This window comes from Zosterops lateralis (assembly GCF_965231275.1).
Source record: "Zosterops lateralis genome assembly, chromosome: 3".
Lineage (NCBI taxonomy): Eukaryota > Metazoa > Chordata > Aves > Passeriformes > Zosteropidae > Zosterops > Zosterops lateralis.
This window is the reverse complement of record NC_139764.1, coordinates 15,326,211-15,353,837: the sequence shown is the minus strand read 5'-3', so window position 1 is coordinate 15,353,837 and position 27,627 is coordinate 15,326,211. Positions and strand designations below refer to the sequence as shown.

General features: G+C 46.7%; 1 protein-coding gene across 1 annotated transcript in view; it reads left to right on the top strand.

Moving 5' to 3' along the window:
* The first annotated feature begins 3,297 nt into the window (after nucleotides 1–3,297).
* Nucleotides 3,298–27,627, top strand: part of PKDCC (protein kinase domain containing, cytoplasmic) — a 35,644-nt gene continuing 11,314 nt past the window's right edge. Inside the window, exons 1-5 of the mRNA XM_083858364.1 lie at nucleotides 3,298–4,194; nucleotides 18,259–18,381; nucleotides 21,382–21,653; nucleotides 25,429–25,508; nucleotides 26,353–26,460. Coding sequence (XP_083714490.1) covers nucleotides 3,526–4,194; nucleotides 18,259–18,381; nucleotides 21,382–21,653; nucleotides 25,429–25,508; nucleotides 26,353–26,460 — 1,252 coding nt within the window. The 5' untranslated portion in view covers nucleotides 3,298–3,525. The remainder of the gene's footprint in view (nucleotides 4,195–18,258; nucleotides 18,382–21,381; nucleotides 21,654–25,428; nucleotides 25,509–26,352; nucleotides 26,461–27,627) is intronic.

The following is a 27,627-nucleotide window of genomic DNA, read 5'->3' as shown; positions in this document are numbered from 1 at the left end:
AGCAGAGGACAGTTCTGGAAGAACAAACTCTGAATTATTTCAGCTGCAAGCTTCCATTCGTGGCTTTTTAAGGGAGATCTTGAAGCAACCTATGCTTAAAAATGTGGGATTTCTTTTTTGCAGCCTCGAGTCAAAATCCTTTGAGATTAACAGTGGGCTTCACTTGAAGATACCTGCTGGTAAAACAGGGATAATGGAGCAAATTTCATTGACTCCATAGAGAAGTGATGCCTAAGCATTTGGGCTGGGAGCAGGGCACAGGAGCACGGCCATTCGAGGTGGCTCCTGGTTGGGTTTGGAGCCAACTCCCAACTGTCTTTCTCATACACAAGCTTTGCCTCCAGGATGGCCATGGCTCCTGCAGCAACAAAATTATTTCCCCAAGGAGCAGCCAATGCATTGCCACGATCTTAATCTTATTAAGTGTGCTAGCATGGTTTTAATTTTTCCGTGTTTCATCTCTCAGCTTTAGGAATATTGATAGAAATAGGGGCTGTGAGGGCTAAATAAAGAGCAGCTTGTTGCATATGAAAAAATACCCCTCAGTCCTCACTTTCCCCGCAGTGAATCAGCTTTTCCAAGAGCGCTGCCGAGATAAAAGGCTCGCATGTGGGCAGAAGTGTTAGCAAGGGCTGTAATGCCTTCAGAGCAGCCTCTGGCAAAAGGGCCCTGGCCCGAACCTTCTCCAGTGGCGGGGACACGCTGGGGATGCAGCAAAGGCTGCTGAGCCCTCACGCCAGCTCAGGCTGCTGGTCACGGCTCGCTGCCGGCTTTAGGGGAGCTCTGCTGATGCACAGCCGTGTGGTTCTCCCCGGTGGGAGGATGGAGGAGGCGGATGGGCCCTCCTCGAGCAGCCGGACCGAACCGAACCGAACCGGGCCGTGTCCCCCGCCTCGGCATCGCCCCCCTAATGAGTGGCAGGCCCCGGGCGCGGGGTAATTAGAAACATCGAAGGGCCTTTCTATCTTTTGAAATCTGTCTCTCAACATCAAAGTGCTCCGCGCCAAGTCGTCCTCCAGAGGCCGGCTCCCATATCTAAATGAGTGATGTATTTCATGGTATCTGTCGGGATGGATATAATGAAGAAAAGCGGCTTTGAGATGGAGCGTGATGCGAAAAACAGGTGGGCCGCTGGTGCGGAGCATCTGTTCTGCAGTCCGGTTGTGTTCCTGTAAACTGCACAAACACGGTGGGCGCGCCCGGGGATGCTCATGGGAGAACCCTCCGCCTCCCGACCTGCAGAAAAGCGGGCACTGAAGATGTGCACCTCCTCCGAACACCCGGGGCTGCGGGTACCACGCCAGCTATATGGCAAAACAAGATCTCTTTCTCTGCCGGGGCCTTCAGCCTCCCCCACGGGGCTGCAGCATCCCCAGGGCCACACTCCGGCATGGTGATGGGCACAGCTCCTCGGAGAAGCCGGCTTCCCTCTCCATGAGCCCGCTCTGGCCTGTAAACCCTATTCGGCTGGGCTCACGCCGCCCGCTGGTAACGACTCCGTGGGGCTGCACAGCCGCTCCGAGCGAGCGCGGCTGTATTGACTCTTATCTGCGCAATAATAAAACGTGTTGGCTCCTGTCAGCCAAGCCGTAAATCCGGCCGGGCGTGCACGTTCCAAAGGCACGGAGGAATGGCCGTGATTTGCCCGGAGGACGCGGTGGGCAGAGGGAAGAGCGCATCCCGGCCCCTCCGCGCTGGGTACGGGATGAGCGGCTGGAATAATGCACCGTGCCCTGCCCAGGATCCCTCTGCCCTGCCAGGGGCCGGCAGCGGGGTGGGCTGGTGTGTTCCCACCGCGGGAAGGCAGCCCGAGCCTCCCGTGGCCTGGAGGGGCTCCGGGCATCCCGCTCCGAACAGGGAGGGCTGCAGGTGTCACAGCATCTTTGGGAATGCATTTCCTACCGTTATGAACGCCTTTAACTTGGGGGGGAAAAAAAATAAATCCAGCCTGCTACTCGTCCTCTATACCCGTGAAAATCCCACTTATCGCAGCGGGAACAGGCTGCCTCTGGAGGGTAAAACGCTGTTCCCAATAGGCAAGAACAGAGCGAGCACCGCTGGGGCGCGCAGCGGGATGCGGGAGCGGCGCGCCCGCGGAGCCTGGGCTGGGAGCCCGGGAGCCTGCTGTCCCTTCGGGGGCAGACAGCACAACCCCCCCTCCTCCTTCCTACAGTTGTTATTTTTATTTTAATTGGTGATTACGCTCCCTCCCGTCACTTTTGTCCGTTTTCTGTCAGTACTGGAGGAAACCCTGACATTAACCGAGCCCCTAGTTCCCGGGAACAGCGGCTGATTTTTTTTTTTTTTTTTTTTTTTTTTTTTTTTTTTTTTTTTTTTTTTTTTTTTTGTGTGTGTGTGTGTGTGTGTGGTTTTGTTTTTTTTTTTCCCCTCCGGTCTGTCCGATGTGTATTACCGAAATGTCTCGTCTCTTTCCCTCGTTGGAAATGATTTCCCACTTCTATTGTGGTGAACTTTGCCTCGCCTGACTCTTTACGGGCTTTTCTCTTGTTGATGGTCTCTCCTTTTGTGGAAGCTTCGCGGGCCGATTGTATTTGTTAATTAGTTGCTAACAGCATCGTAATGCGGGCTTGATGGATAACCATGTCATTAGCGCTCACCCCTGCAATTCACATCTCCAAGCGGGCAGGGGCTACCCCCTGCCGGGCCCGTGATTTGTGGCTGTTCTTTCCCGTGGGCGACACAGCCCTGTCCCCTCTCCCCTCTGCTGTGCCGCGGCTGGAGGGGGCGCGACCGCCGCAATTTTCACTCCCAATGACGAACCCACAGCCGCCGCCTTTCGCTTTATTTTGGTGCGGAAAAGACATCGAAACCCGCTCCTTTGTGTGGCTCACTGTGGGCGCTCGTACAACACAGCCCCCCACCCCAAACCCCAAACCCCAAACCCTTGGCTGCCGGCGAGGGGAATAAGGGCATCCCGCCCAAACCACCCGGGCTGCGGGGCCACGCGTGGGGAGAGCCACAGCCCCACAACCCCACAGCTCCCTGCCCTGCCCTGCCCGGTAGCGCCCGTCGAGGGGGGGGGGGGGGGGGTCCTCCCTCCCGTCCCGCCCCTGTCCGCGCCTTCCCCGCCGGGGGGCTCGGCCGAGGCTGGGAGATGTAGTCCCGGCTCCCGGGCTGGCCGGCGGCCGGCGGGGCTGCTGCGGGGGAACTACGTTTCCCAGGCCCCCCTGCTGCTCGGCCGGGCCGCGGGAAGGGCCGGGCTGTCAATCAGCGCGCGTCGGCGGGGGCAGCGGGACCGGGATCCCCCCGCCCGCCCGCCCGCCCCGTGTCCCGCTAATAATAAGTGCTTCAGAGCCTTAAAAGCAGGGAGGCAAGTGTCATGCGGGCGCGTCGTAAGGGGCTGAGCTCCGGCTGAGCGCCCGCGGCCGTTCTGCCGCCGGCATAGCCGGGAGGGGGAGAAAAAAAGGAGAGTAAAAAAAAAAAAAAAGCCTCGGAGCTGGTTCCCGGGGAAGGGGCGAAAGGAGAGACGCCCGAAAGGCTGGAGGAGCCGTCAGCGAAGCGGCGATGAGGCGCAGGAAGACGGCGGTGGCGGGCGGCTGCTGCCTCGCCTTCCTCCTGGGCACCCTGCTCAACCTCCTCTTCATCCCCGGCTCCGAGCACCCGCCGCCGCCCCGCCGGGAGCTGCCCCCCTCCTCCCCGCCCGGCGCGCCCCTCGACCCGCCGGAGGAGGAGATCGGCGGCGTTCGGGCCGCCCTGGCGCGGCAGATCCGCCAGCGCTACGAGGAGGTGCTGCGCTACCGCCAGCACCGGGCGGCCCCGGCGGCGGCTTCGGCGGGGCGGCGGCCGCTGCGGCCCCGGGAGCGGCGGCTGATGGACCTGGCGCCGCCGCGCACCTCGGCCGAGCAGCCGGGACCGCGGGGCAGGGCGGCGGCGGGGCCGGGGGCCGGCGCCTGGGCAGAGCTCTCGCTGGAGCCGCCGCTGCTGGGCTGCCGCGACATCCGCGACGTGGGCGGCGTGCAGTACCTGGGCTCGGGCTACACCAAGGCCGTCTACAAGGCGGTGCTCAACCGCACGCTGGCCGTGGCGCTGAAGGCGGTGGATTTCGGCGGGCACGACATCGCCCACTGCGTGCGGCAGTTCTCCGCCCTGGGGGACTGCTACCGCCTGGCCGCCTACAAGATCGTCAAGGAGATGATCCTGCTGCAGCGGCTGCGCCACGACAACGTCCTGCAGGTACCGGGCCGGGTGGGTCGCGCCGCCTTCTCTCCCCGCGTTTCTCAGTCCCGCCGCGGGCAACCTGTCGGAGGAGCGGGGAGCGGGCCGGGACCGTGCCCCGAGCCCCCGAGAGTTCACACTCACACACCCGTCCCCTGTTCCCTGGGCAGCCTCACCCCCTTCGGCAGGCGCGGTGGGGAGATGTCCCTGTCCCTGTCCCTGGCAGGGCGAATCCGGACCGTCCGTCCCAACGGCGCTTTCCGCTGGCAGCGGCCGTGCTCAGCCCCGGCGACAAGTGAATGTCCCCGGCGGGGCGAGGCCGGGAGCGCCGCGTTCCCCCTCCTGCCCGGCATCCCCCCTCCTGCCCGGCATCCCCCCTCTGCCCGGCATCTCCCCTCTGCCCGGCATCCCCCCTCTGCCCGGCATCCCCCCTCTGCCCGGCATCCCCCCTCCTGCCCGGCATCCCCCCTCCTGCCCGGCATCCCCCCTCCTGCCCGGCATCCCCCCTCTGCCCGGCATCCCCCCTCTGCCCGGCATCCCCCCTCCTGCCCGGCATCCCCCCTCTGCCCGGCATCCCCCCTCTGCCCGGCATCCCCCCTCTGCCCGGCATCCCCCCTCCTGCCCGGCATCCCCCCTCTGCCCGGCATCCCCCCTCTGCCCGGCATCCCCCCTCTGCCCGGCATCCCCCCCTCTGCCCGGCATCCCCCCGCGCCTTGCGCTCTGAGCCCGCTCCCTCCTAAACAAAACGAATACTGAGGTGAGGAAAGGGGCGAGGGGAGGCTGAGGAAAGGACTCGTGAATCCAAAACCACTCCCCGAATGCGGGAAATACAGCCCGGGTTGAAGGCAAACGCCGCTGGCTGCGGTAGCCCCGGAGAGAAGGCAGCGGTGGGTAACCCCTGGCAGGCTCTGCTGGGACTCCCGGCGGGCTGAGTTGGCTCGGCACAGCCCCGGCACACACGGGTCAGCCCAGGGGGCTCGCCCAGGACGGCCCGGGTGGGAATCCCGCTGGCCGATGAGCCGGCAGCGCGGCACTTGCCAGAAGGGGCTGCATTGTAGGGCTGTTACACATCAGCGTGAATCTCAGCGGGTCCATTTGGATGTAAATGCTGCTATGGAAATTCCTATTGCGTTTCGCATAGCGTGAGCGTTGCGGTAGAATAAAAAATGAACGTTAGACCAGACGGTCTCACAGTAGGTGCTTTTTGAACTGAACCGGGTAAAGGAGTTTTGTGTTTCTTCTTCGGCAGCTGCAGCAGGAGAACCAGCTCCCCCACGAGAACTTCAGATCCCAGCGATCAAAGCTCTCGAGTTTCATATGCTGTTCAAAGAAAGACTAGTCATGATTTATCCACAACAAGAAAATAGATATTAACCTTCCTTCCTTCCTTCCTTCCTTCCTTCCTTCCTTCCTTCCTTCCTTCCTTCCTTCCTTCCTTCCTTCCTTCCTTCCCTTTTCCATACTCTTTCCTCTGTAATGCACAGGGAGAACGTCTTGCAAACCACAAAAACCTGTGCTCCTAGGAAGGATATTTGTTGCTCCTCTTAGGCTGTGATAAATTCCGCTTGGAACAGCCGTACTTGGGTGCAGCCATCGTTACTGCTTGCTCTGAGAAGGTTTTGTTTCGCCCCCAAGATTAGTTTTATTTTGGTTTTGTTTTTTTTTTGTTCTCTGTGTGGGTTTGGCCAGTGTGTGTGTTTTTTAAAGTTGAGTCATTTTGGTAAGGCACTAGCAATTCTTTCCCGTGTTACTGGTGTGTAGTTTTCTTCTCTGGGAGGATTAATTTGGCATTAATTTGGAGCCGTTCCTCTCATACAAAGGAAGGAGGGGTGCTGTCTGTCCCCGCAGGTGCGGGCGGGGACCCTCTGGCAGCACGGGCAGCTCATCTCCCCAGAGCAGACCTTGCAGGAGCCACAGGAATTCACTCCTCCGGTTCTCAATGATGTGGAGGGACCACAGTTATTCCCTTCTCCGGTGCGGGATGTCAGGTGGACTCTGAAGGGGGGAAAGCGCAGGCGAGATGCCGGATGGGGGGGCCGGGGCAGGAGCGGCTGGAGGAGGATGAGCAGGCACTTCCACCAGCGCCAGGAGAAACACGCCCAGCCTCCGTGCTGGGAAAACGCTCTCTTGGGCAAAAATCCCGCCTGTTAGTTAGAGTTTCGTATTTACATGCCACCCCGTTTAAAAATAGATTAGGCTTAAATCAGAAACATGTTTTCAGATTCGTTCCGATTTTGTCATTGTGTTTCCCTTCTCCTGCCCTCCTGCAGCATCAGAACCCCGAGCCCCGGCCATGCCCCTCTTTGTTCTTTAATCACGGCGTTGTGGGGCGCACGGGGCCAGGGGGTGATAAGGCATTACCTTGAAAGGAGACGGTAAATATGGACCTGACAGGCGCTATCTGGACACTGTCGGGCCAGCAGCGAGTCTCCGGTGTCATGCAGGAGTCAAAGAGCCGGTGCGGAAAATGGGCACCAGGGAACAACATGAAATATATTGCTTGTGCCTCTGGTAAAATCTCACACAGGACAGGACCGGCTGACTTCAGGATTTTTTATTTGTTTCCAGCAAAAGCCGGTCCCGGGTTTAGAGTTTAGTGTGTCTAGGGTTTGCTGCCGAGGCAGAGGAATCAGTGCAAAGGCAGCGTCTCCTTCTCCCTCTGGCTTTTGACAGGCGGTGCAGCTCCCACTGGAGCAGGAGAACCGCACTGGCTACAGACGCCAAAGGCACGGTGCCACATCTACTGGGGAGATTCTCTGCCCTTCTTACCTCGGCTTCGCTCCTTTTCCCCGCTCCCCGGCGGCTCCCGGCGTACCCAAATACGATCCGGCTGCTATAAATAGCAGCGAGGACGTGCCACCCTCCTGTCACCGGGGGAGGACAGGGCTGGGGGGGAACCCCGGCCGGGGCAGGCGGGGGAACCGGGAGGGATCGGCCAGGGCGGCGGGGCTGGAGGCGAAGCGGGGCTGCTGGAGGCCAGCGGGAGCTCTTCCTCCGCCTCCCCACGCCGCGGGCCTGGCAGGGAGCGACCCCCGGGGAGGCGTCCAGGCAGGCGGGCGGCAGCCTCGGCTGGAACCCTCCCGGGCATCCCCTGGAACCCTCCCGGGCATCCCCTGGAACCCTCCCGGGCATCCCCGGCCAGGGACTGCTGGCCCTGAGTGCCTTCATGAGTTTCTTCTGCTGAAAATAAAGTTTCGCGTCGGTTCAGTCCTAAGGAAAGGGGGTTTTCCTGTAAATCTCTGGCAGCTGACAGCCTGAAGTGTAGTTTGTAAGATAACAGGCTTGTTCTTTACTGTCTCAGCAGTTCTCATTCTGGCCTGTCTCTTGTCAAAATCAGCTTTTTTTTTTTTTTTTTTTTTTTTTTTTTTTTTTTTTTTTTTAGCGATCCTTTTAAAAAAAGACTTTATTGTTGTACAATATATGATAGAGCGGAAAACAGTTCTTTGCAGAAAGTACCGGTGCCTTCAGACAACATGTTGACATATCCACCGTGCCCTCCACCCGGGGAAGGAGCCAGATGTGTCAGCTCTGGCAGATGTGCTGAATCAAGCCTAGCAAAAGCAACACGGAAAAGCAGCAAGAGGGAGAGTGGTTTCGCATTAGGCCACGCTGAGGCGAAGGCGGCTTGCCTTCCTGTTTTTATTTCCATGTTCTGCCCGTCACTGGCACGAAGGGGCAGCGCTGGGCCATCCCCCCCCCGGCCCCGCCGTCTGGGGCTGCGAAGGGCAGGTGCAGCTGCACTGGAAATACATTTGCTTTGGAGTGGCCAAGAGAGGGGCAGTTCCTTAAAGCGGATTTTATAATGAAGGGCACCGGGGAAGCCGGGGGAACTGGGTCACTGATTTATTGTACCAGAGGATTTAGCGGCCCGCTAATTGCTTTGCAGTCGCTCTGTGTCAAATGCGCTGCCCGATTCTCTTCCTTTCGCTCCGTGCTGCGATTTCTTTTCTTGCCGAGTTCAAATGCTGCTGTCTGAATCCTTTCTTGTGCGTTTTAAGATGATTTAGTGTGCTTTAATTCCTCCCTGCCCGTATTTGAGGAAGAAAAGAAAATCAAACCATTTGCAGTTAATTTCAAACAATGTAGTGACACAAAGGCAATGTTTGATTTACTGTAATAATGTAATTATAGCCCTGGAGTATCAGAATTAGGGTTGGTGCTATTCTTCCTTCGTTTTCATTGCTGAAGAGAAGGGAGGGAAGGTCTGAAACTGCAGACGTTTGTAAAAGTGCAAGCTTATTTCTGTGACAGCTATTTATCAGCACTTTCAGTGTGAGTTCACAATGATTCATTTAAGAAGGACCTACCACTCTCTTTTTAAAACACACACAAAAGCTCAGGGAAAAGGCTTGGCTTTGTCTGATGCTTATGGAAGACACTAGCTGCTAACAGCACCAGTGGCTTGCTGGCTGCCCAGACGAGGCCGGTTCATTTGGCTTATTTAGCCTGAGTGTGATGTTAAAATGTGAAATGAAATACTGAGATGGCATCCGAACTAGAAAAGTCACCATCCAAATACCAAAGCAATTTCTGTATGAATCGGGTCATTTAGTTCTATTGTGTTTGTAACTGATTTTTTTAAGATGGTCATGATTACGGGGACAATAATTGTCTCTTGCAAAATTAATTGATTAAAATAGACCGCAAATAATACATCACTTACTGCTGACAAGTAGACTTAAGACGTGCTAGCTGATCACAGTATTTTTAAATACTCGTTTTTAAACAGGATTTTCTTTTCTTTACATGTGATAATTAAGAGATTTTTTTACCCTGATGGTTTCCCTATACATATGCATAGCCAACAGGATACAGGCAGTTTTAATTTTAATGTGATAATTATAATAATAAAGCTTTGTATACGGTTTGCTTATTCCAGGTGGAAGTAGGCAATCTTTCCAAGTCTCAAAAAAGTCAATATACAATTAATTTCCAGCGCAAACTTATTTGCATAGGAATTGTATGGACTCTTGAAGGTCTGGTCCTTCACCATCCTTTTTACAGGAATCCACTGTTGTTTTCACAGAAGGCAGGGGGGAAGGGGAGATTGTGCTGTAGTGGAAACAGCTACTCAGGGACCTCTTCCCTGCTGCCAGCGGGTGGGCACTGAATGCCTTTTGTGGTGGCAGTGGTGCAGGATTCCCAGCAACAAGTCCTATCCGTGTCTGGCTGGAGTTTGGCCATCAGAGCTCGGGGAACTACTGAGCTGAGAAAAGTGCTGCAATTGCTGATAGCAGCTGGTGGGAGTCTATATGGAGAATTTTTCATTGTTAATTTTTGGATGGGGCAGCAGAGGTTCCCAGCTCTTGGAGATCTTTCAAAACCAAGTGCCTAAGAAGAATTGACTTTTGAGGCTGGGGCTGGATGGGCTCTCACTATGCACCCCACAATACAGGATTCCTGCCTTTAGGAAGGTCACGTTAGACTGGGAGTGTTTTCTAATGTTTTCCTAAATTACCTCAGTTGAGCTGCTCATAGGACAGGTTTGTTAAAGATGAATGAGGCCACCACGCGGTGCCAGACCAGGCTGATAGTGGCTGTTTAGCTGGCATTGGGATCAGGGGAACCTCAGATCTCAGACAGATGAGCCTGCCGTATCTCATCAGTGGCAGGGGAGGTTGGCACTCTTGCTGGCCACCTCCTTCCTCTGGAAATTCCTGCCACCACCACTGCCTGGTGAGCCGTGATGGAGCGGCGTCTTTGTCCCAGTCAATCCATTGCTTGACATTGCCAGCTGCAAAGGTGCACATTGAAGGAGCTGGGGCTTTTACGTCTCTTGGGCACCCTTGGAGATGGCCAGTGGTGGTCGACACAAGGTGTTGAGGATGGACATTGTTGTGGTGAGAGAAAAAAGCAGGCAGTGCCACCTACTGATGGCTCGGCAGAGACAGTCGCTGCTGCTAACAGATGTCCCCACAGCCCCAAGGAGCTGGGGCTGGAGTGGAGAAGGGCAGGGAGAGCAGACAGATGCGGTTTGGCGAGGAAAGAAGAATTACACAAAGTGCTTCTTTATTGTGAGACTGCTTCCCAAAAGGCCCAGATGTTATCCTGCACTTTTAAGAGTGAAGAAAGGATCTGTTAACAAGAACTCCAGAGCTGCTGGAAGCCTAGAGCTGATACAATTGCAAACCCACTCTTAACTGTTCCTGTCCCTGGAAGGCACGCTGCACATCTTGATGCTGAAGTCACCAAATAGTATTTTTTCCCCTTTGAATTCCATGAGATGGCAGAGGGCGTTCAACTTGCAAAGCTGCTGGCAGGAATGACTTTCCATAAGACACGTGTCATCACATAACTTAGAAGGGCTACATTGTCCCTCCTTTTAAAAGTAGCATTCATAAAACTAATCCCAGTCATTTGTTGAATGATTTCTATGGTTGGTTCTCAGTTTTATGTGCCACGTAAATCATTCCAGAAGACTGGTTTGAATTTCTTCCTCCTTTATTTGAATTGATGACTTGCAACCTCATTCAGTTTCTTTGAGGAGAGCCCAGCACTGCTTCTTCTTCTCAGTGGCTTGGAGAGATCAGTGGTCACCACAGGATGCTGTGGGTATCATCACGTTCTCCCTTGTTGCTTGCCTTTTTTTTCCTGGGAGCAACAATGAATGAGCAAGGTCATTCCGGGCCGTCAATATCCTGGCCTGGAATTAGTTATGACCAGGACAGAATTGCAGGGGGAAGCACATGGTTTTTATAACTTATCCTTTCATTCCCTCAGTGTGGGATAACTAGGTAAATCTCTTCTCCCTGGTATCCTGTAATAATTCACATGGGAATTGTCCAAAGCTGCACTGGGGAAGTTTGAGACCTGACATTAAGAAGGGTGGTCAAACACTGGAACAGGCTTCCTGGAGAGGTGGTCAATGCCCCAAACCCATCAGTGTTAAGGAAGCATTTGAACAATGCCCTCAATAACACCTTTCACTTCTGGTCAGCCCTGAAATGGTCTGGAAGTTAGACTACATGATCGTTTCCTGTCCCTTCCAACTGACCAACTGAAATATCCTCTCCAATCCTATCCCTGAAGTGGATGACTGTGGGCCTTTTGCACATGCTCTTCTGTCTTCTAGTTCTGCTGTGTTTGGGAAGGGCAGGCAGGGATGTGGTGTTGGCCAGAGAGGACACCAGGGCTGGCATAGTTCTGATGCTCTGTGTTTCTACTCTCTGCATGGACACAGTGTTGGTAGATTCAGGCATCAGCTCAGGCTGTACTTGAAAGTGTTGCAGACCTGGTTTGTCAAGTGTCTATGTCAAATACGCAAGCTGGGATTTTTAAAATATGTTTTTTATGGATTTTTGTGTCAACACAGTCATCTGATGGTTCAGGTAGACCCCCCATGACATCTAATTTCTCTTGCCATTTTTCATTTGAGTGATGGCCGTGAAAAACTTGACAAGAAATAGTTCTCACAGGCATTGTGCTAATACTAATATTGACTCTAGACTAATTTTAAAGGACTTGTTATTTTTCATCACACTCAGCTGAACTGCTCAGTTTAGGTAACAGACACCAAACATGGATATTTTATATTGTTTCAGGCCATATTTGGAACAACTTTGAGTTTGGATAGACTTGCCTTTTTCTTGGATTATGCAGCTGTAGATAGACTCCAAGCTTATTTTAAAGCTTGCCATGATAAAGTTCAAAAAGATATGTCTCATACCTAAGAAAGAAGAATTATACAGATGGAATTATTTTAATGAATCCAAGACAAGCATTTCCAAACCTGTGATGCACAGAGGTTATTTGACAGTTTTGTAACACAAAGTCATGTCATGACAAAGGGTTAAACTTGTGGTGCAGTGGAACTCTAAATGCTGTGGCTGTGGATGGAGGTCAGGGGAGCTTCTGATCTGGCGATTTACAAGATAATGAACTATGCCTCCAGTGATATCAGCCTGTTTCCATTGGAATCATGGTTGTATGAGTGATCCATTTGTCTTCACTGGAAGGCTTTACAAGAGTAGGCTGCTTGAGTGACTAAATATTTGCAGGGTTGGGCCTTGAGCTTGTGCAGTGCAATGCAAATTCAAAGTGCTGTAAACGTTTTTAGTAGAAGAATTTTCCACTTCAGAGTATAAGGAAAGCAGGGAGAGTAAAAGGGAGATAACGTTACTAAATCATAAGATTATAGCCAACATAATGTGTGTCAGGCCAGCAGGTATGTATGGATATGTATACACACATATACCTCTAAAATATATGGAGATATCTGTGGACCTTTATGGATATAGCAAAAGATATGGGTAAATACACATAGTGTCTGTTTCTGAGTACTACAGTCCAACTTTTCTATTAATGAAAATGTTTAGTAACAGTGCCAGGAATGAGATTCTTGTACCTTTTAGTTCTCCTGGAGTTCAGTGCTAATCATAATAATACATTTATAAATAAAACCCAGGCAAAACTTTTAGAGTGATTTTAGAGTTTAATATTTGAATTACCCATTACTTATTCTCGGTTCCAAAATCCGGCAGCAGACAAAATCCCACCTCACAGCTGTCAGTGCACAGTTTGGGTCCCACTCTCAAAAGGCTTTTCATGCTGCTGGGGATGGTCTATGTGAGTCTCTTTCCAGCGAAACTCAGCATTTTGCAGGGCTTCATTGCTGCATTTCAATGGGAGAAAATCAATTTATTTCTTGTGTGTCATCTTGATATATTCTATAGCAGGAAAGTCAGCATTGGATCGATCTTTAGTAAATTTAGGTGTTGAGTTCCCTGCATTTTCTAGGTTCCATGCATGTTACAGGTTTGCATGTGCTTTTGGGCTGATTTGCAATATAAAAGTCTTTTAATGTGTATTTTAAAAACATATAAAACATTTTGAAATACACATGCAAATGTTGTGTGTATACGTTAGATATCAGAACAGGCATATGCATATATGTCATATATGCAAAAAATATGTATGAATTTATGTGTTTGTGTGAATATCTATGTATATTTATATATGTGTGTAGCATCAGCAATGAAGAGAAAATTTTAAAACATGAGTGATTAATAAATCTTAAAGCGACAGAAATGTCTCAAATCATGTACTGGTATAGCATAGCTGTATCAGGCTGTGCTGGGGATTTCTGCTCTTGCAGGGATGGACTGTCTGAGTGCTTCAAGGGTGAAATGTGAATCCAAGGACTGAACCCTAAAAATATTACATTAATTTAGCAATAAAGTAGCAAGAGCTTCTAAAACACGCCGTTCTGGTTTTGAAGCATAGCAGCTCAAGCAAATAGCTCATCAAAAGGCCAGTAGGAGCTTTTTATTTCCCCTGGGCATCAAAACACTACAAAATACAATCTCAACACAACCAGTTTTGATTAAGCAATTCTGGCCATGTATTTCTGAAAAGAAAGGCTGTGTCAAGTGTTGAATGCTGTCACTCTTCATACATGTGAGATTATATTTCATTGCACTTTTCTATTGTGGGCAGAAGTTGGGTCCTACTGTAGTCAAAATTAAAAGAGAATAGCAGTCCAAATTGAAAGAGAAGAGAGGTTTCTGAAATTTACTTCTGGTGTAATGCAGTTGAGCCTGTCACTTATATTACAGCTGGTAACAGTGTGCTTGAGGTTCACATTCCAGGACTCCCAGAAATCTCATGTTCATTAAAAAAGAAAAATTGCCAGTTTTTGTGGTCGTAGAGAAAGAAGAATATTCAAAATGTGTTGTAATTTTTAGGGAAATGGTATTATCTGCAGGGGCATTTTGCCCTGGCAGCAGAGTTTAGCTGAGCCAGCAGAGCCCCAGCTTGGGGAAAGTGGCTGGAGACCTGTTTGGAAAAGGTGGGTCCTACTGTTTGTGACTGAGCAACCCTCATAAAGGAAATGTAACACTTTGGCAATAGTTCTGGTTTGACTTTTATTTTTCTGAAAGTCCAGCTGGGGTGTCTACACCAGTGCAGGAGGGCTCATCGTTGGCACAGACTTACCCTGCTGATGACAGCTTAATAAGCTTCTTTATTTTGTGTTTTTGTTCAGTAAGCTTGTTGGCTTTTGTGTAGAGGCTGACCTCTGCTTTTGCCCTCCCCTGCTGCCCTGAGTCCTCTGAAAGGGGGACCTCTGTCCTCATAATTTGTAGTAAAAGGGAATTATAAAGGGAGGTGAACTGGCTGGCTGTAGGGACACACGCTCCTACAATGCAATATAACTTTCACAGGGGCTGACCCTGTATGCCCAGTGTGCCTGAAAACTGTTGGGAGTCAGTGGGAATTTTGGGTGCAGAAAGACTAATGCAGGACTGAGCCTTTACGATCGAGAAAATCCAGGCAGCGAGGGAATAATTTGGTAAACGGGGCTACTCGAAAGAAATGAATTACAACACACGATGTGAGAACAGGTCAACATTTCATATCTGGCATACATTTTTCTAAACAGACAGAAAGGCATCCCAGTATCGTGACTGTTTGCTATTAGATTCTACACAAAAATATATTGGGGTGGCATTTAAATGCAGTGACTTGAGATAGCAAAAAGATGTGGGATTGTATTTCTTTCCATTCATTTAATTGGAACCATACTGAAAAAGCGTATGAAAACCATCACTCTTCAATATGTCTGAAGTGTAGCTTTGTGACGCTGAGAATGATGTCCAACCTAATAGAATTTCAGATAGAGGAGATATTTTGGCTCATCTTTTGCTTCCAGCTATATTCAGTTTCCCTGTGTGGTTATTTTTCTTGTTATTGTATGCACCAGCTATCTGTTTCTTACTTCACTGTCTGGGAATACAAACCATTCTGTCTCATTTCTGACCTTAAAATGGATTGGACAAAAACAAAACAAAGTTAAAAAAAAAAAAGTTTCAGGGTAGTACCCTTGTACTTGCTTCTTGTGTTGTGTAAGTCAGCTTTTTAAACGAAAGGCCTCAGCATTGCTGCCTGGGAATATTTCACATCTATATATATTCTGTATTTTGTAACATCTGTGTGCTGGGTGGTGGTTCATCAGGAGAGGATGAATGTAACCATTTCAGATGCTTAACTGGCTGTTGGGACTTGCCCAGTTTGTAATCATGGTAATTGCACATACAAATATGGCCATGTAATTACATGTGCATTTTTGCATTTAGTTTCAGGAGTTCATTTAGAAAAGTATAAATACGGCCCAATAAATCTTTTATATCTCAGAATTCTGTGCTTTTTAAACTCTATATAATTGTGTACTAACACTGTATCTGGAGAGGTTTCACTTAACTAAAATCAATACAAAGCTCAGGTTAGTTTATAGGTATAGTCGGATTCTTGGGCAGTGAAGACTTTTGCCAAGGTACAAACTGGACACTAAAATGAAAGAATTATGGGCAAAATTCCAGCTGAGAGCAAATCTAACTTGTTGTTTTTACTGTTGGCATTCATGGATTGAGATACAAAAGACACAAATAGGTACTCTAATTATAATCTAATACTCCTGTGATCATATGCACATAAATAGATAGTGAGACTAATTTTTATATATATATATATTGTGTATATATATATATACACATATGTATACATATATACATATATACAATATGTATATGTATTTTGTTTGTATAATCAAAAGCAATGGATAATTGTTTGTCTTCTGTGTTTCTATTCTCAGAGTTGTTTTCACAAATGTTGACAGTGTCTGATGGAGGCTGGTACCATTTTTTGTATTCAGTGTTACTGTGAACCAACAGTTACTGCAATACTGTCATTTTCCAGTCTGGATTGCTTGCTAATTTCCCTTATGGCTTTTTTCCCAGTGGATAGTATTACTGTGCTAAAGACAAGAGCTGAATTCTGCAGATGATACACAAACAGATGCTAGATTTTGACACTCAGAAGTGAGGGTTTTCAAACCTGCCAAGCTTCATCCTGCCTCCTTAGTGTGCCCACACACACAAGGGGTGAGTAGTAGCTGGAAAGGACTGCAGGATCCAACCTTCCCTGAGAAAGTAATCTATGTTGTAGTAAATATTTTCATTTAATTCTACTTTTGGTTAGCACAGATAGCTTAAACAGTTGTGTTGATGTGATCTTCTAAGATTTAACTCCTGGCATTAAACTGCACAAAAGTGGTGTCATGGATGATAAGGAACAAACCCAAGTCTGGTTTGAATGTCTCTGGATGGAGAAATTATTGCTGTTAGTATCTTTGTCATGGTTGTGGCAGTAAAGACAAACGTCCATTTTCCTACTTTAAATGTTCATATCGGCATCTATCACAAATCCTCTTTTTGGCATGTTTTAAAATAAAATCTTCTAGCTCTTTTTTTTTTGTTTAGGTTAATGTCCATGTTTAAGCAGCTGTTTTGAAATACTGTGCCATTTTTACACCAAAAAGAAAAATTGTTTACTTCTTTTACATTTTTTGGCACCCTTTTTTCCTTTAAATGTAGACAGCTACAGTCAAAACTAGCAGCGTGGCTCATAACAAATCCCGTATTTGCTGACTTTAGCCTGGTCTTTGCTTTTCTGCCTGGGGAGGTCACAAGCTGTAAGAATGTGCTGGATGCTGGAATCTGCTCGCAGCCTCAGCCACTCCCTGTGGCCATGGCACTCTGCTTTCCTCATGATCTGGGATTGCTCCCTGTTCTGGCTGCTTGAGCCTGGCTTCCTCTGCAGGGCCATACCCGAGTGCCCTCAGCACTGAGGAACCTTCCCTGAGCTTTTTAAAATTAAAAGAGGTTTGAAAAAAATCAAATTGCTCCAGGCAAGGCAGTAGAGGAGTAGCAACAGGGCATTCTTTTTAATGCTGCATTTTCACACCAACCCTTTTGCTGTATGTTTTATTTGACTGGGGACAGAGATTACATTTCATTTTATTTCATGTGCATGCTGTTCTGGCTGGAAAGTTGTGATCAGATCCTTATCTGGCTCATTTAATATCCTCTCTGCCAGGGCTTGGCAGGGAGTTCATAAAAGCCTGTCCCCCAGTCTGTCAGACATTGTCCCACTCCATATAAAGCAAGACAGCCTCTCCTCCACAGTCTTTAAATATTATTCTAGTGCAATTATTTGTGCAAGTGGAAATCATTCAAATATCCTTGGAAAGCAAATAAAAGAAGAAGCTGGAGTATGGCTGAAATTGCCATTTCAATGCTTTTAAATTGTAGAAGCTACTGGCAAATAGTATTTTAGAGTATTTGCCCTGCTTTAATGATACTGTACACAGAAATTCATCAGATATAGTGAGAGGCAATTTCTGGTTGGGAAGATAAATGTTGGCTCTTTGATTGCTTTTCAAGGTGCTGTGTCATTGAAATACACATTGCCACTCAAGGCACAAACAGTAATCCTATGGAAAATGTCATTAAAACTATTTTACAATATTTTTGAAGCATAAAATCAGTATTATTTAGTCAGGTATTGCATAGGTTTAATTACCTTTACTCAGATAGTTTTCTGTTTCTGCATTCATAGATGTGTTAAATTATTATTGTTATTTTTTGTCTTGTATATTTGTCATGGGTTGTCCCTATCTGGATGCAAGGTACCCACAAAAGCCATTCTCTCACTCCCCTCCTCAGCTGGAGAAGGGAGAGAGAATGTTACAAAAGGCTTGTGGATTGCATTTAAGCGAGGGAGAAATCACTCAGGAATTAATATCATGGGCAAAATACTCGACTTGGGAAAAAATTAATTTAGTTTATCAAATCATAGTAGGGTAATGAAAGATAAAACCAAATCTTAAAAGCACCTTCCGCCCACTCCTCCCTTCTTCCTGGGCTCTACTCCCCTCCTGATTTCCCTGCCTTCTTTCCTGAGCAGTGCAGAGGAGTGGGAATGAGGGTTGCGGTCAGTTAATCATATGTTGTTTCTGTGGCTCTTTGCTCCTCAGGAGATGCCTCCTGGGAGAATTCCCCTGCTCCAGTGTGGGGTCCCTCCCTTAGGAGATAATCCTCCTTGAACACCTGTAGTGTTGGGTCTTTCCCATTGGTTACAGTTCTTCATAAACTGGTCCAGAGTGGGTTGCTCCCACTGGTTGTAGTCCTTCAGCATGGGTTCCCTGCAGGGTGACAAATACTGCCAGAAACACTGCTCACAGCCTCCTTTGGGAATCCATGTGCCAAGGGGCACTGCATTGATGTTGCCTGGCTGTGTTGTTTTCAGCTCTACGGCTATTGCTACCAAGACAGCAATGACATCCCAGACACACTGACGACCATCACTGAACTGGGCTCGCCTTTAGAGATGATTCAGCTGTTACAGACTTCCTGGGAAGACAGATTTCGGGTGAGTAACAACTGTTTCATAAGGACTTTGAGGAGAGCGAGAAATAGTATAGTAAATAATATTATGAAGCAGGGGTTGTCTACTTTTCAGCGTAATTCACATTTATTAAATGTTTGTTTTGCATATGGTTTAGAAGCAGTATTTAGCACTCCGCTTCTGTAGTGTTTAAGCTACTGTGTTATTTTGCCTGTCAATATTATCTAATTGTAACTAGTTATATGGTTTTTACATGATATGTTGAAACATTTCTTACTTGTTGAAGCTAGAGGCCCAGGATTTTTGGCATTGTGCTCTGCAACTGGGATTTAAACAATAGAAGGATGTTACATCTCTCTCCTGATCCTTATCATAGGTTTGGTTTATAATTGTTTTCTACTGCTTCCTGCTCTGTTCGTTTTTTCCTGGGGAAAGAGTGGAATAAACGTACACAAATCTCAAACCCAGTTTGTCCACTGCACTGGCAATTCACTAGGAGCACCAAGGTCACACTTAATTTGTCCAAAATGAAGCCAGACTGCAGCAATGCTTTGATCAAGACAGTGCCGTCTGGCTTGATGCATATGGAGAAGTGTCCTTGTCTGAGGTTAACTCCCTAGGACATTGAAAGGCAGCAGCAGTCTCCATCTGAAACACTTTGCATTGCTCAGCTACATCTGTGCCAGAAAATTAAAAGTGCGCCTGAGTGAGCTCTGAGTGGAAAGAGCAAGGTGCAGCCCACGGCTGTGCTGTTGCATTCTTGCACTCTCTGAAGGCTCTGAGCAGGATTGGGACCTGTTGGAAATGGTTCCATGCTGCCTTCTGGATCCTGCCTGGGGACAGTGCAGGAGAACAGCCTCGGTACTGGTCAGACCTGGCCAGAGACCGTGCTGGCCAGTGTGCATGTGGGATTAAGTTTCTGTGCACAGGAATGTTCCCTGGCAGAGTTTATTTTACTTATACAGCTGCAGCAAGTGTGTTCTCTGCACTAAGCTTCAGCTCCCTTTTCCTGGAAGAAGCGTGGTGTTGATAAGCAGCAGAGGTACTCAGAAGGGTTCCCAAAACACAGGAGCACCTGTTCTTTAGCTCATCTCATCCAGGGAATGCAAATAATGGATCGTGACAGCAATTATGTACAAAATAAATGACCAAGAGATACGTGAGATTATGGGTAATAAACAGAGAAGTTTCTTTCTAGTGTGGATATTTCTGAGTGAGCAGTTGCAAAGGGACATAAAGGAGAATTGATGAAGATGAGATCCTTCACAGAGGTAGAATTACAGGTGAAATGTTCCTGCGACCACTGTAATGAAGTCCTAAATTATGTCATGCTCATTCATTTGTCTAGGATGCAACTAATACAGAAAGGAAGGAAATAAAATCGTCTTCTTGATATGTGAGACTTGTTTGTAGTCCAGTCCTGAAAATGACTGCATAAATCCATGGGGTTATTTCTACAATGGATAATTTCCTTGTGTGGACTGACTCAGCAGTAAGCTGAGCAAGCCAGAGGTGTGTGACACAGAGCAAAGCCTTCACACGTGTGAAGTCCCAGCCTCCAGCAGGTCTGCATGGCAGAGCCTGTTTGGCTTGGGCACAGAGGTTGTTGGTGCAGGAGCAGAGGGCTTTTTGGCATTTGAGAAAAGGAAATAATTCTGGATGACAACCTGTGGGTTTGTTCAAGCTAAATTCTGAGTTTGATGGCATTTGAAGATACCTATATTATAGGTTAGCTTGGGCTGAATGGGCTTTTTCTCTACAGTGTATTGCAGGGTAACACAGACATGAGTGCTGTGTCCTTCCAAGGGGAGGTAAGGGTGGTCAAGTTTAGCATCCCATAACCAGGCTTGTATATGCCTACAAACATCTCCATATAAACTATGGTATCCCATAAGTAGGAGAAAAATGTTCTCGTCTGGTCAGCCAGGAGAAGGATTATGTAGAAGCATGAGATGGTTCTAATGTCCCACAAGTAGGTGAGGGATAACTTCAGCTATGCTCAGCTTTCTTATCAAAGATGCATTGAGGTGCACCCTTGAGTGTATTGTTTAAGCCGCTAGACTGAATTTGGATTTGACTACTTCAATGCACAGGCCCTTAACATTGTATTTTAATAGAAAACAAAGATTATATATAAACAGTAAAAAGCTTGCTGAATAAGACCTGTTATTTATTTAATACATAAAATAAAAATTCCAGTATTTAACTATGTTCGTATTACTGCTACATTTGAATTAATAGGTTACATAGTGGACTCTAAAGGAATGCATGAATTGAAAACAGGACTTTGGAAAGGGGGTTGAATTCAATGTTCATCAGGGTTGCTGTCTAGCTAAAATGACTCCAGTTTCTAACCTGCAGTGGAAAAGTGAAACACAGTGCTCCCACCTCAGGCTCAAAGTGGTGCATGAGTGTCTGTCAAGGCAGACCCATCAAGGCAGACAGACATAAGCACTTAGCCTGAGTAGTGTTGAAGAGTTACATTGAACCTGTGGAGCTTCTCTTCCCGGGAGGAAGAAGGAACAAGGAAAAAATGAGAGGCAACAGTGGAAAAAATTTATAAAAACAGTCAAGAGGTGGGATCAGTACAGAGGCAATACAGACATGTCTGCAGTTGGAGCTCCAGGTGTGGGTGCAGGGCAATCCAGCAAAAATTTCCAGACTTAGAGTTTGTAAAATAGCAGGATCAGACTGTGTGGTCAACGCCTGTGCATAATGTGTTATTAAAAGTTAATGCTTTTATTTCTGTTAAAAGTAAGAACAGCAACAATGAGCCCTGCTTCAGGAATAGTGTGGGAAAGCACTTGTAAAGAAGCTTATTTTTTGTTTCAAGTCTCTCAGGGTTTTACAATCAGCTATGTTAATCCCGTGAAAAATACCTTGGTTGCAACATTTAGCTTTGAGGGTAAGTTATAATGCTTATATTACGTCATAAATGTATTAACATATCTGCAGCTAAAGTGGTTTTGTTGTATACCTTACACTGAGAAAATAATGCAAGGTGCCCACATTTTTGTGTTTCAGATATGTCTCAGCTTAGTTCGGCTTCTGCATTACTTGGCTCACTCTCCTCTTGGCTCGGTGACATTACTGGATTTTCGCCCTCGGCAGTTTGTGATTGTGGATGGGGAGCTGAAGGTGACAGATCTGGATGATGCCAGCGTTGAGGAGAGCTCTTGCACCAGTAACAGCGACTGCTTCATGGAATTCCCTGCAAGAAACTTCACCCTGCCCTGCTCGGTTGAGGGACGGTGTCAGAGCATGAACGAGAAGAGGAATCTCTATAATGCCTACAGGTCTGTGATCAGATAAAGTCATGTAGAGTTAAAAGTGGGCCTAGAGCTCCAGCATCATTTATAGTTATTCACATCAATGAGCACATACTGTCTCAGAACCAATGCCCAGGAGTAAGTGAAGCCATGAATAATTGTTTCATTTTCAAAAATAATGTGGCATTTATAATGTTTTAAATATTTTGCATACTCTGAGTGTGATTCACCACTCAGTCTAATTCTGTGTTGGTTGAAGCCCACTGAATTCTTCATTCAAGTGGAGATTTTCATAGGAGTGAAGTGTAAGCACTTTGGGAACTGGGGGCCCACAAGCTCCATGGTGAGACAATTCCAGCAGTTCTTCAGTGTGAGTTAAGAGGAGTCTTCACATGTTTTGCACCACCAGCTGAGCAAAGGGCTGGCTTCAGGGGGACACTTAGAGCTCAGTTCATATCCTGCCTTCTGGCACAGTGCTCCCTGCCTTGCTGGAGCCTGCTGTGGTAGGATGATCACAGCCCCAGTGCGTCCTTGGAGCTGCTGGGACCACACTCAGTTTCTGACAATCTGGGGTCTAAGCCCAAACCTTTTAAAGCAAGGGTGATCTTTTCACCCTTCCCTCCCATCCCACCCGGGTCTGTGTGAGCAGGTGCTGGGGGACTCCCAGTGCTGTGCCACAGTGGGGGACATGTGGGTGATGGGCCAGGCTGGCTGGACCAGTCGGCCATGCTGAAGGACGCATTCGTCTATTGCAGCCATCTTCCAAATTTGATTCTAAAGGTGTGTCCAGATTTACAGCTGGGTCCTTTTGGGAAATGGCTTTGTGTTTGTGGTCTTGGCTCTCTCCCATCAGCCATCACACCCATGGAGGGCTGTGTGGGATGCTGGGGGAGACATGTCACTGCTCCAGGGAGCCAGTAGTGGATGCTCAGTGCCGTGCTCATCCTGTCTGATGACGGGTGGCCACCTTGGCTGATCCAGATAGCAGGATGGCACTCAGAGCAGTGCCGTAATGGTGGGCTCATTTCTTAGACTTCCCTTTCAAGTGCCGTGCCATTCACTCCCTTCCAGACCACAGCGAGGAGAGGCTGCTCCAAAGAGAGCCTTCTGCTTTGGTTGCTGGGCTCTCACCAGCATGTGTGTCGCATTAGCTGACCACACTGAAATGGGCTGCACCACATGAGAGCCATCTGCAGTTGTGCAGTGCAGCATTTAGTGTGTCCTGCGAGATTTTCCGTTTCCATTTGCTTGGCTTAAAGATCTTGCTTAGCTTGCTAGCTTTTGGTTAAGACTTTTACTGTTTCTGGGTAAGAAGCCTTTAATAGGCACCCATCCATCTCAGTTGTAAGTGGGGACATGTCTGTGGTGTGGTGGGCATGTGGCAGGTTTCTCATCACACTGAAGGAAGTGGTCCTTTTCTAATACAGTTTTTAGTGTTGCCTTTGAACTGCTCTCTAGTGTGGAATTCATGCACAGTGCCCCAGTGTTCTCAGCCCTTGCTTGCCTTAATTCCATAGTTTTGTTGAATGGTGGATTCACGGTGTGGGAGGCTGTGACCACCCATGCTAAGGCATTACAGCAAACCCTATGCACTTGTCTTGGAAGGTGAAATCCTCACTTCATTAGGGATAGGCTGCTAAATTTGTTATTTTCATAGGTGCACTCTGGTGCTGTAGGCTTAGAGGTTGCCCTCTGGTGCTGTTAGATAGAAGTCAAAAGCAGCAATATGTCAAACAATGCATAAACCCCTTGTAATTTTAAAATACAACACACCCTAACCTTGAAAGCATACTTAACCATCTCACTGGTTCCTTTATGAGGTAAATAATTAAAGGAGAGAAAACATTTGAGAGAAACCTTGACAAGAACTGGCCCATCTTGACTTTCAAATGGTTACCTCCTGTCACAAATGTGTGACACACTGTGTTTTCCTCCAAATGTTTGGGGGAACAATTTTCAAAGCACTGGACAGTTTTGAAAGTAAACATAATTAATATTTTGAACTATTAACCAATGGCTGAGATGAATTCTCCATCATTGAGAATTCTTAAATTAGCATCAGATAGGTCTCAAAAAGAAACAATTTGCAGGAACGAATATAAAAGGGTTTGACAATGTGTGTTATGCATATCACAGGGGATACCACTGGCCCTGGAATCGATGAATAACAAATGTCACTGAAATTGAGTTGTGCAGACTTCAGTGTCTGTACATGTCAGGATTTCACATGTGGGTGTTTGCAGTAGAACAGTTGCATGTTTCTGTAGCCCTGTAGCTACGGAAAAACAATAACCTCCGTGACTTGCTTCCAGCCAGCATTGAGAAAACTTAATGACAGCTACTGAATTTTTGCAAAGAACTATTCACAATCAGTTGGACTCAGCTTTAGGGATAATCTCTAAGCAAAAACAATGAGCTAAAATTTACCAGATAAGTTATTTGTTACAAATGTTGTGCTGCTCTTCAGATTTCTGTGTGTATTTATATTGTCCGTTTCATACTCATCGTCAGGAAAACCTACCAGTGGATTATCCCACTTGGGAAAACCATAAACATTATTTTTGTTCGGGATGAAAAAGGGAGTTACATTATCAAAGAAATATTTATTGTGCAAATAGAGTGTCAGCTCAGTAATACCTGCCTCTGTGACCAATATTTTGGTATCAGTAACTGAATTTTCTAATTTACACTTATGGAAAGCACCTGCTGGTCTCCCTCCTGAGCATGAGTCACTTGGGGTTTTCCATTTGACAATGTGGCCTCTGTATATGAAAAATTGTTTACTTTGCTTTGCAAGTTAGATGTGAAACAGGACAATTTCCCAGTTGTGTTCCTGTTCTTTTCATTAACTGATATTTATGTCCAGTAGTTCTGTTTGTATTGTCAGATCCTGACCTGTCTATTTCCATCTTAGGTTATTGTGACACTGTGTTAGTTACAATGGGTAGTAGTATTGGCAGAATAGTAGAACTCTAAAGGAAGAACATGAAAATTAAATGTACTTCAAGGGATGGTAATGGCACATTGTTTTTTCTTTTGCAATAAAAAACATTAAAACAGAGTTGTGGCATTTCCTTCTCTGTAGGTATTTAAAAGCCACAAGGACACAATCCCAAGTAACTTGTTCTAGGGAGCCCTGCTTGAGCAGGGAGGCTGGACTTAGCTGACCTCCAGTGGTGCTTTCCAATGACCCCCATTCTGTGATTTTGTGATTCTGTGATTTTGCTCCATCAGTGAATACCTACATGCATGCATCTTGATTATAGATAAATCATAGGAACAGAGAGGACATTCTGTATTCCAGCAGCATTAAAACAAGAGAAGGTGGCTTTCTCTTGGCAATTAATTTGAAAGTCTAAGAAAATGGTAGTAAAGAAAATAGTAATTTCATTTATTAGAAATGAACAGAAATCTAATTTATGCACTTTCAAGGTTTTAATAAAAACTAAGCCCAAGATTTACAGAGTTGATGGCATCCTTTTAGTTTGTTAAAGTAGACAGCTTTGCAAATAGTCACAATCCATGGGGCTTCACAGCAAATTGCTGTATTAATGGAACATTTACACATAGGTACAAGGCAGCCTTGTATGTAGGAGTGGGGTCTAGGTATGCCAGACAGCTATGTGTGAATACTCTCAGCTGCATATTTATTTGAGTATAGAATTCCATTATATTTCCTGAATAGGTCAGTGGCATATATGCAATAAGAATTTATTCCTTATGATGTTCAGGAGTTATCAGATATTTGTAAAATCTTGTTAAAAAAAAAAAAAAGTCAATATCGGTTACTTTTCTATTGCAGGTTTTTTTTTACCTATCTTCTTCCACACAGTGCTCCACCCTCACTGAGACCATTACTGGATAAGATAGTCAATGCAACAGGTAATCACAATAAACATGGTAATGCCAAGTAGTTGCTTTTTTAATGTAATTATTATGGTTGGGAAGGGAGGGTGCTGTTTTTGTGCTCATTGCAATAGAACTAGATTGTTTTTCTCTCCAGGATAAAATTTCTCCCATACCAAGAAGGCAAGAATGGGCTCATATACCAGAGAAATCCCATTTTTAGATTTATCTAGGCTTCGCAGACATATTTGTTTCATCCTGACACCTCAGCACTGGGGTGAACTGCATCAAAATGCAATTTCTTGTGAGGTCTGGAAGAGCTTCTGTTCCTGGAAAGGGAAATTTTAATGATAAAACCCAGGATACTTTCTCATTGTCAATGATACCAATAGTGTTTTATACCTCAGAAGCCAGATGCACAAATGGCATTCCCATAGGTCTTCACTGATTACCAAGGTAGTGGCTCTGAGACAAGAGTAATTGCCTGTAACAGTGGTTTGGTGGTTTTTCAGTGCCTCAGAGTGGCATCTGAAGGGAAAATAAATGATGCTGGGCTAATGAGCAAGCAAATGATGCTTTGCCAGTGAGCAAGCAAAGCTTTGGAGTTTCCTGTATTGGCTGATGTTGATCTCTTCTGAGTGTTTTGTGTCTGCAGGCCTGGGGATACCAGCTGGATAAGCCAGTCTCTGGAATGCCTGGGTCATGTCAGGTGTTAAACCTGACTTGTAGGATCTCAGGGATTTCCTGCCCATGTCACAGCCCTGCCATGGAGCAGGACACCACAGGACTCCCAAGCTTAGTGCTTCATCCAAATGAAACCTTGTTTTGTCCTGTGCAGGATGTTCCTCATCTAAGTCATTCTTTTCCTCTACTTTTAAAGGAGAACTTCACTGGGGAATAGATGAGACAGCTGCTCAGCTGGAGAGAGTTTTGAATCTGTATAAGAGTGGGGAGTACCTGCAGAACACAACCCGGGTGCCGAAAGCCGGTAAAGTCATCTTTCTCCATACTTAAAATCTGAGACTTTGTCATTGTTGTGAGGTTTGCAAGGGCTAATGTGTGGCAAACAAAGCTCAGTCGTCCTTGAAATCATGCATGTGATAGTATTTTATCTGCTTTTTGCTTCCTGGGAGCCTCCTGTAACTCTTTTCACTATGTGATGTAGCTGGACATCCATAAGTGTGAGCAGGCTGTAATGGGAATAAGGAAATCCAAAAGGAGTGCTCCATGACAGATTTATGGAAAATGCGTTTCATCACATCCACACAATACTGTTGTAGTATCAGAACCTGCCTGAACATAAACTGGGGAGAATGCAATCATGGGGCCGTAACCCCCCATGGGTTTCCTGGGACTTAAAAGGAATTTCTTGTAACATAAGCATTTGTAGATTGGAAGACTAAAATTTTTATTTCCTTTGCAAGGGAAAAATGGTATGTCCCTCAGCTTCTGCTAGCAATAGAATAAAAAAACTAGAAAAAAGAACAGGATGAAAACAAGGCTGAATAACAGTATCTTTTTCATGCTACGTCTGTATGCTATTCAAGCTGTGGTACGAAGTGGTGCATGTTCTTCCTAGAAGGATAGCTGTGGAATTGTACCTGTCAAAGGATATTATGGGTCCTGGAAATGACTGTTAAGCCCAACAATTGTAAAAGCTGTTTTGCAAATTATTTTTGTGTACGTACAATGTTCATGTCAAACTGTCAACATAATTGACTGGAAGTTGATAGGAAAATTATGGCTTTGCTGCAAAAGCTCAGCAAAGAGGGAAAGATGGCTTCTAAATGAAGATGAATGTTGGCACAGGGGGATTGAAAAGTTCAGTGAAGCATTTGCTCAGTGAAAGAGACACAGGAGCCAAATTCATTCTGGTTGTAGCTCTGTTAACCTCAATGGACCATGATACCTCAAGGATGAATTTGACCCACTTATCAGAATAATTCAATATTTATTTTGTTGTAAAATTGGCAGGAAAATTGTTGCAGGTGTTCATTTAACTTTCTAATTTTCAGCTTTTCATCACAATCTGTGCTGAGTGATACCTGTCAACACAGCAAAATTATTTTCAGCAGTACAATCAATAGTACAAACATGTCCATTGTTGAAGAAGTGCCAGGAGAGCTGAAGTTATGATGCTGGTTGATTCCAGATT